At 37.5% G+C, this 9885-nt stretch overlaps 1 protein-coding gene across 1 annotated transcript in view; it reads left to right on the forward strand.

Annotated features, from left to right (window-relative positions):
* The window catches only part of LOC126251434 (uncharacterized), a 191323-nt gene extending 182489 nt beyond the window's left edge, over nucleotides 1-8834 (forward strand). Inside the window, exon 10 of the mRNA XM_049951858.1 lies at nucleotides 8715-8834. Within this exon, the coding sequence (XP_049807815.1) occupies nucleotides 8715-8755 (41 nt within the window). The 3' untranslated portion in view covers nucleotides 8756-8834. The remainder of the gene's footprint in view (nucleotides 1-8714) is intronic.
* Nucleotides 8835-9885: the final 1051 nt, after the last annotated feature.

The raw sequence follows: 9885 nt of genomic DNA on the forward strand, positions 1-9885 counted from the left end.
AATTTTGCTTTGGTGTTCAATGTGAACATACTTGTGAACAGTGCAGCATTTCTTATGTAAAAGCTCCTCTGATATGACATTTTTATATTGTTCTTTTTATTTGTGCAAGTAGTATGTACTACTAAAGGTTTGACAGTTTGGTGGAACCTATGTTGTAAGATAAGGATGACTTCTGTACTTAAATTGATGATAGAATATTATTTAAAACTGTATTATTTGTTACTGAAATGTTTCAGTGGGTCATGTACAAAGTATTTTTTACATTCCAGACTTCTAGTGTATATATGTAAAACCTGTATGAATGTGCATTCTTCAGTGGAAATGTTGCAGATGTCAGTGTCTCAACCAGTGCTTCAGCAAATCATATTTCTATATATATTTCTGAAATTTTGTCTGCATATGTGTGTTCATAATTTTTATTCATTTACAGGAATTTCATTGTGAGATGATTTTTATGCAACAGGGTAAAAAAACTGTTTGAGAGTTGTCTTATTGTGCACTGAATATTTTAAGAAAGTTTTTTAAACAGTTTGCTGTTAGAATTACAAAGTAAATTTTTGCCATCTTCTCTTTCCAGTAGCTAAGTATTCATTTTCACTGTCATGCAACATCTTCTGAACACCAATATATCATATGCTGACAGAGTATTCTTAAAAAACTTTCATTATGAAGATTCAGAATAGAGTATAATACTTCATTCACCGCAGCCAATGAACATGAATGTTCATAATCCAAAAGCTCTGCTGGAATTTCTGCATTGTCAATATGTGTGGTAGTTTTATGCAGTTTTTACTGTGCACTCGCTGTCATTTTATTGCTGGAATAAGATGCAATGCTTAACTAGTGCTTTTAGTCATGACTGTAACTATGTTATAAGCTGAATATTCTTAAAATATATTCTGTTTTAAAAGAGGACTATTCAAATTTGTGCTTGTAAGAAGAAGAAAAAATTCATTGACAGCATTTGAATAATGCGAGCTTTTGTTGCAGAGAGATAGACATAATTATGCATTAAGAGTTTTTTTATCCATATCTGTTAATGTTTGTTTGCTCAGAGTTATTGCTCTGTCACATTTGTGAATATCAATATCTTAATGGACATGCCACAGAAAGAATATTTATGTATTTAAAAACTGAAAATGTAGAAAAACTATTCTCATTTTATTTGTATAATGGAAGTTGGAACTGCTTATTGTCCTCCTCCATCTTATTGTTGTTTCTTATTCTGTCTTTTCTTCCTTCAGCATTAAATTACTGTCTTATTTATTATGCCCCTCCATTAATTTTGCTTAGGTTGGTTCGTCATATTGTAACGGCAGAAAACTCTTAGAGGAGCCATCATGTTGAGTTGACAGAACTTCAGTTCTCTCAGTGGTAGCCATGAATAAAGTTCATGCATTATGTATGCATTTTAGCTCCAATTAACGTTAGTGTAAAGAGTGTAGCATTTCATGGTGCCACAAGAGTTATTTTCTATAAGCAGGGAATTGCAGAGAAAGTTACATAAATATTCACCTGTTACATTAACAGATCCTAAATTTCTTAGAGCTCTGTAAGCTGGAATTTAATATTCATTTACTACATTTTGGATGGAATTTATTCTCTTTATTCACAATATGTCACAGAGGCTTATTATATCATTTTAACCCTTGTGTTGTAAGTACTGTATGGAAATCTTGCAAATCATAACCAATTAAAAACTTAATAACATTTGATATGAAATACACCAGAAAAAAGGGGACATAAAACTGCACAATTTTCAGTGAATTAGGCAATTGACTCACTTTCAAAAGGACAGGAGTTCAGATACCTGTTTTGACTTCCATATTTAGGTTCTGTGTAGTCTACCTAAATGATTTATGGCAAATACTGGAATGGTTTTTTGGGAAAGGAGCAGCCAATTGGTATCACTGTTCTTGTCCTACCTGAGCTTGTACTCCATGTGTAATAGCCGCATGCGATGTGTCTTTAAACCGTAATCTTTCTTCTTCCAGTTATTTTTTTCCCTCTTGCTGTTCAGATAAATCAACTACAAAGTGAAAACAAATACTAAAGAAACAATTTTAAAATAATGCAGTGTTTATGCAGAATTGAACTAAGTTTATGTGATGTACAGCTGTAAGTACATGTTGTAAAAATTAAACTTCCACTCACATTACCATGATACATTATTGTGTTTATCTGAGTAAAAGTGTTGCGGTTACTTTAGACACTACATCAGCATTCCTGTTTCCTGCTCTTCCCTTGATTTATTGTAGACACTACTATCTAAATTTCCAAGCTACTACCTTATTTTTTTCTTGTTCATAATTTTGGAACAGATTACTGATGCTATGACTTTCCCTGTCTGAAACACCTCAGTTTTATTTGTAATGTAATTTCCTTTTCCATTCTATTGTGCATAATCTGTCATCACTACCTGGTAAATTTTTAACGATATTGAAAAAAGAAGCACAGTGATATAACACTTGTTTAAGTTGGTATTGGAACTTTTCACAAAAGTATCTAATGTATCAACTAAAATTGAAAGGCAAGGTGATCGGAAATGGTTATTCTGGTGTAAACACAGTGAAGTGGACTTCTCATGCCAGGCTCCACCATTAGAAGCAGTAAAAAGATAGACCTATGCTACTAAGATTAAACGTAATTCCTCTTGACTGTATTTTATATGACAGAGATACCAGGTCACTTACCACTGCTGCAACTGGAACTGTATGCTAACTTCTAGCATATCAGAATTGGATATGGAAAGTTATTTCAATTGTGTGCACATACTCGTGTTTATGTGAACAGCTTTTGTGGAATCAAGTAAACAGTCGAAAGACTGGATACGATAACAGACCCTTGCATGAGGGCCTCATTTGACAGTGTTTACACTGCTATATCCAATTCTGGTCACCTTCTCTTTCAATTTTAGCTCATTTCTCAGGTATTTTGAGAAATAATTCAGTGCCATCATTATCGACTGTCATATCACTGTGCTGCCTTTTCAAGAACTTCCAAATGCAGTTTAAAAGTGGGTCATTCCATTTAACAAAAAGAAATTGCTTCAGTATTTCAGTTGATACAAGAGTTGGCCAGATTAAATGTGCAACAAAATTACATGCCTCCCTGTTGAAAATCTCATTTTGATACCTGAGTATCAAAAGGGTGAAAGTTTAAAGTGAACACCCTGCATATTTTTAGGGAAAATGTGATTTTCTTGTATCCAGCATGATATAAATTGCATTCACCTAATATATGAAAAAGAGTAAAAATTAATAACAGTTTTGCCTGAAGGCTATACTAATTTGTCAAATTTGTCATTAGATACCGAAATACGTTTCTTTCTAAAGCTGTAGAAGTGTCAGGACAGAATCCAGTTTGTGAACAGTGCTTTAGAAAGAACCCACCTGAAAAATAATTTCATCATTGACACCATTTGGTATAGCTGTCCTTCATACTATTATCTTTACCACTCCCAGATACCACCTTTGTTGTTCATATATGTAATGTGCTTATCAGCACTTGAACTTTATTATAGTTGTACTTTAATAAAAGTTTCGTGATGTATTGATTCTGTGTTCATATGCAGAGTTCTCCTATTGCTATAAAATCTTTAAGTGTTCACATGCCAAAACTTTATCATTAGAGACGCAAAAAAAAAATCAAAGTATTGATTTTACAACAAAAAAAATATTATTTGGTGTGTCTATAAATGTTTACTGTTATTGTATGTTCAAGATTTTATTGTAAAATATTTGTAAAAGAATATTGTATTTCATTGATTCTGTACAGTATATGGTGTAATACTTTATTTAATGTATTTATGAAGTACATCGTGTTAGTATATTACCATATGTTTCACTTCTATTGTATTGAATATTTATCTTCAAACAAGCACCAAAGAATTTTTAATGTAATATTGAATTACAAATTATGACAGTATTAATTTTAAATTTGTTTGCATGTTTAATTTAGATATGACTTCTTTCCTGTAGTGTTAGTGCCTTGTTACCTTTTACAAATTTGATACGTCCATTTTACATCCACAGAGACACACAACACTACATTTACAAATAGTTCATGTTTCATAATATAAAACTTTATTATGTTGGATACAGTTTCACAATTGTGACCTACAATTTATATTTTAATATGTTGTAGTGAAGGGGCTACATTTGGAGGAAGAAACATCACTTTTATCAAACCATCTTTGGATTTAAGTTCATCTTTATCTGGCTGTCTGGCATAGACCATAGATAATGGTCTGTGATGTGTGGGGTAGTTATCCAACACCAACAAAGCTTTCTGAGACAAATTTTGCTTCTTGAGGAACTTTTTGACCAATGGCACGAACTCCTTCTGAAACCACTCACTGAAAAATTCCTTTGTCATCCAAGCTTTGTTTTGGTGTTTATGTCTGACTGCTATATATTTTGCATTTTTGAACGCCCAGGGATTTTTGATTCTCCTATGACAAGCAGCACAGGTTTGTGTTTTCCACTAGCATTAGAGCATGGCACAAATATGAGCCTACCTTTAGACATTTTTCTGTCAGAAGCACATGCCTCTGCTTTGTGGGCGAATGTTTTGTAGGACAAAAATCTCCAGAACCACCATTCTTCGCCCATGTTATAAATCTGATCAGGGCAAAGATTTAACTCTTCTAAAGTTTTCTCTAATTTTTGTTTGTAAGGCTCAATAGCTTCGAAGTCACAAGATAGTTTTACTCATGTTGTGGTTAGCAAGCAGATACTAAATCTTTTTTAAAACTTACCAAACCATCTGGTATGTGCGCAGAAATTGTCTTTTTTCATAATTTCTTTATAGAAAAATATCGATTTTTCTTTGATAAGACCTTCTGAAATTGGAGTGTGTTTACTATGTTCCTGAAGAAACTGTGTGCAAAGTGTCTTCAGTTAATGGGTTCTCACCCGTTTTTATCATTTTCCTGTCACAGCTTTGGCTGTTCAAATTGTGCATAAACCCGTCAATTTTATCATGATCTTTTTAATGTCATACATGGTAGCATACCCAATGCCATAAAATGAAGCTAAATTGTTAATTTCTCTCCTTTGTTCAATTTTTTAATAATTTCAGATTTTTCAACCAAAGTCAGTGTCTTGTGTTTACGTTTCTCACTACCTGCTTGAGACACATTGTAAGAAAGATACAAAACACTCACAAACACTACTACAGTCAAGTTAAAGGAGGTCCTAATTCAAATGCGCAATGTACGCAATAATCAACAATTGGTGGCTGACTACATATTGTGTCCTAAACTTTTCACTTGAAATGACCCCACCCATCCACTTCACGTGATCTCGGCTCATTGTGTCGCACTACTGGGTATGTCAGACTGGCAAAGTATATTATAGAGACTTTACTCTATGTATCTCTTTTGTAGGCACAGTGTGGTCTCAGCAAATTCCACAACATAAAACGCTATAGAGACTATTTATATCCCAATTATTGGGTAGAATCATATGATGGTTTACCTGTAAAAAACTTGTAGTCTTTGCACCATTAAAAGTGCTGTGAACTGTCACATTAAGGCTTTTACAGTGGTGCTGAGACGAGAAATGCTTGTCACAGGCCAATACAAGGTAGAACAAGACAGCCAAGTGGTAAGGCACTGGACTCACATTCGGGAAGACATTACCACAAAGCCTTCACTAGCCTTCCAGATTTTTAAATATTTTAAGACAATTACCAGGATGATGCCTTAAAGAGTACAAAACCAATTTCGGTCTCTGGTCCCAAAGGTCATGGAATCTAATCCTGGTCGGACCTTGAAATTTTTCAGTCTGCCATTACCCTAGTCTTCACATCCTTTGAGATAGAGACATGCCAGGTATGATACATGGTCCAGATTCCGCGTTAAACTGTAGGTCATCTTTTCTTCATGATTTACAGGGGGAGGATAGGGGCACAAAAGTCGCCAAAGTGGCGTCCAGTAGGAAGACTTGCACCAGCTAGCTGAACATCAGACTTGAGAGACTTACAGCCAGTCACGCCATGGGACTACTTTTATATTGTCAGTAGTATCTTAAACTATAGCCTTCCTCATTTTTATGACATAATCAACAAACCACCCCAAGCACATGATGAAATCCAGCAGAACAATTTTACACCGAGGTTACAGCTGCCTCAGGCTTTCAGTTTCCTTATTAAATGTGTGTAAAGGGTTCAGAAGGATCTTAATTGCTGTTGTACAGTACTGTTCATTGTGGAGTCAACGGCATCGAGATATGTAAAAACATAGCATTGTGCTTTTCACAGATAACGGTCACTATAGTTAGCAGCATATTTCTCATAAAGCATTCAGCTATAGGGAAATTATTAACGATTATATTGACACAAATATCATGGAAAGAAATGAACTTCATTGTAGTGGTGACATGATGTGGGTATCAGGTGGGTCAATGTACAGAGCTACACATCATTGTCAGTGTTGCAGAGTCAGTTGTAGTTTTGATGCACAGAGTCATGAATGTATCCTGCAAGGGCATGGCAGCAGCAGCAGCAGTATAAAAGATAACTCATTTGCACAGACCTGCGAGTTATTTTTATGTCGTGACCTCAAAGTTGTCGGTAAGAAGGTTACAGAAATAATAAATTTGGACAGTGAGAAATCCCCTGTGCTACTGGCAGGCACTGTGATGTCACCAAAGAACAACGCATTCACTTGCAGTGTTTGAGGAACTTGATTATGTAAAGTTTCTGACAAACATCATTTGTCCTCTCAGCATTTTTAAAAATGAAATGCTTATGCCCTGCACATCAGTAGTAGATCAAATCACATATGTATTTTGTCATTTGGCCATCTTTTAATTGGAACCATTGACTTAAAACTTGAGGAAGTTTGAATACGTATCTACAGAAAGATGTTAATTTTAAGTGTTGCACGCTATGACTTACAGGAAACAAAGTGAATTCACCTTGTCAATAATGCTTACATGCAGTGTGCTAAGTATGACAAAGTCTGACCTTATCAAACATGTAATGCCGTAAAATAATTGTGGGTGACGTTTTAATTGTAAAAACAGTAACGAGCTGCACTTACATCTTTATTTTGATCTTGATCGTTTTCAGTTATTTTATGTGACCTTTATCAAAAAGCAATACTGTTGTGGAAATTCCAGCTGGGAATGCTCGGAGGAAGAAAGAGAACATCAGTTAATGCAATTAACACTCACTTTATGACAGAGTATGAACATGAAAAGAAAGGCTTGTACATGATATAATTACTCACAACGAACTAAGCGAGTCAAAGATTTCCCCCCTGTAGAAGACTAAACGTACTGCCAATCTTGTTTTCTAATACAGGGTGCACCAAAAAGAATCATCCAATTTGGAATGTCTATATTTCTGAAACTAATGTACATAGACAATGAATTTTGTTTCTTGATGAACGGGAAACTCAAAAAGTTCCCCCCCCCCCCCCCCCATAAATATTCAATATGCCCCCTTGCAGTGCATGGCATATGTCAATGTAGTATTCAAATTGTTCTGACACTGCAGCAAGCATGTCTCGAGTTACAGCTTCCACAGCTGCTGTTATTCGATGTCTCAGTTCATTCATTGTTTCTGGTAACAGAGTCTTTTTTTAAACCCTCACAAGAAATAATCACATACAGTCAGGTAATTGGAGGCCAGTAATGTAAGGCTCAATCATTTGGTCCAGTGCAACAGATCCATCATTCAGTAATACTTTGATTTAAAAATTCCAGATGCTAGTGTGGCAGTGTTCCATCCTGTTGGTAAATGAAGTCGTTGGAATCAGTCTCCAACTGTGGGAAAAGAAACTTGTCAAGCTTATTGAGATATGTGCTTCCTGTAAAAGTGTTGTCAGCAAAGAAAAATGGACCATACACCTTTTCCCATGAAACTGCGCAAAACACATTAAATTTTAGAGTGACCCTCTCATGTTGTATAACTTCAAGTGGTTGTTCCATACCCCATATTCTCACATTATGATTGTTCACCTTTCCATTTAAATGGAGTGTTGCCTCCTCACTAAACACTCAGTGTGGAAGAAAATTGTCATCTTCCACTTGTCAAGAATGAAATTACAGAACATTGTTGTTTGTCACCTTCACGAAGAGCTTGCGGTACCTGAATTTTGTATGGTTCTGTGTGCAAACATCGATGCAACACACGCCAAGTGGACATTGGGGCATGTTAAGCTGTAGAGCTGCACGATGAACAGATTTCTGCAGATTCCTTATGAAACTATGGTGGATGCGTTTGACACCTGTGTCAGACACTCAGGGACAGCCCGGCGATTTGCCTTTAGACAATCAATCTGCTTCTTGGAATTGTTCATGCCATTGTCTACTGCTCTGGGCTGTAGGGGGATCCACACCATACCTAGTACAAAACTAACTCTGAACAGTTATACTGACCTGTGCTGCGCAAAATGTAGAACATAAAACGCTTTCTGTTGTCCTGACTTTTTACTAAAACTCCCTGCTACCATTGGGTAACAGCGGCCAGCAGCAAGTCGTACTCTTAGCTCACTTATTTGTTTCATAGTTTAATTCTTAATTTCTTTGTGTGTTTTTGGGTACTTGCGTAAGTCAATTCATAAATTTCGGGAGTATTATAGTATTTGAGAGATGTAGCATTATGTTTCAGTACCTGTATAGTTTAAATTCGCATAGTCGTCAGTCATCTGTTTGTTTTGAACGGCTTGTGAGATAAAAGAGAGGAAAAAAAATTTGTTACAGATGGATTGGTACTACGCCTGTTGTGTACGGATTCAGGGTGAATCGGCCACCATCCATAAACAGCTGGAAGCTGTGTTGGGCATGGTCGACAGGCTCCAGGCTGTTGCCCTGGGCCGCAGTGACAATGGGACACCTGAGGCGAGTGCTTTGGCGCCTCTGGAACCTGTAGCATCGCTTGGGATCTCTGATGCCACTGTGCCTTCGGATTCGGGCGTCCCTGCTGGTGATTGGCGAACTGTGGCGGGGTTGCGCATCCCTGGGCAGAAGGCGAAAGTTGGTGCTGGCTGCAAGGCTGTACCCTTATGCCTCCATAACAGGTTTGAAGTACTGACCACTGCTGAAAGTACTTCTGTGCCTGCAAGAGCGGCCTCGCCTGTTGCGGCAGTGGCTGGTTTCCTGAGAGGTCCGGACAAGTGCAGATGGTGGGATTGCTTGTCATTGGGAGCTCCAATGTTAGGCGGCTGATGGAGCCCCATAGGGATATGGCAGCTAAGGATGGGAAGAAAGCCAATGTGCACTCTGTGTGCATACTGGAGGGGAGTCATCCAAGATGAGGAAAGGGTCCTTCCGGATGCCGTGAAAGGTACAGGATGCAGTTAACTGCAGGTAGTGGCAAATGTTGACACTAATGACATGTGTCGCTATGGATCGAAAGAGATTCTCTCTGGTTTCCAATGGCTATCTGAGTTGGTGAAGTCTGCCAGTCTTGCTAGCGAGATACAGGCAGAGCTTGCCATCTGCAGCAACATCGACAGGACCGATTGTGGACCTTTGGTACAGAGCCGAGTGGAGGGTCTGAATCAGAGGCTCACACAGTTCTGCGACCATGTAGGCTGCAGATTCCTTGACTTGCACCATAGGATGGTGGGGTTTCGGGTTCCGCTAAATAGGTCAGGTGTCCGATACACACAGGAGGCCGCTACACGGGTAGCAGGGGCTGTGTGACGTGGACTGGGCAGTTTTTTATGTTAGACAGTCTCGGGAAAGATCAAAAAGGGCTACCAGTCTCAAAGGCTACAGGGCAAAGAAACAATGAGAATCGACCCAGCAACAGTCGGTATTATAGTTGTAAATTGTCGTAGCTGTGTTGGGAAAGTACCAGAGCTTCAAGCACTGATGGAAAGCACTGAAGCTGAAATCTTTATAGGAACAGAAAGCTGGCTAAAGCCGG

This window comes from Schistocerca nitens, chromosome 4 (genome assembly GCF_023898315.1).
Source record: "Schistocerca nitens isolate TAMUIC-IGC-003100 chromosome 4, iqSchNite1.1, whole genome shotgun sequence".
Taxonomy (NCBI): Eukaryota; Metazoa; Arthropoda; class Insecta; order Orthoptera; family Acrididae; genus Schistocerca; species Schistocerca nitens.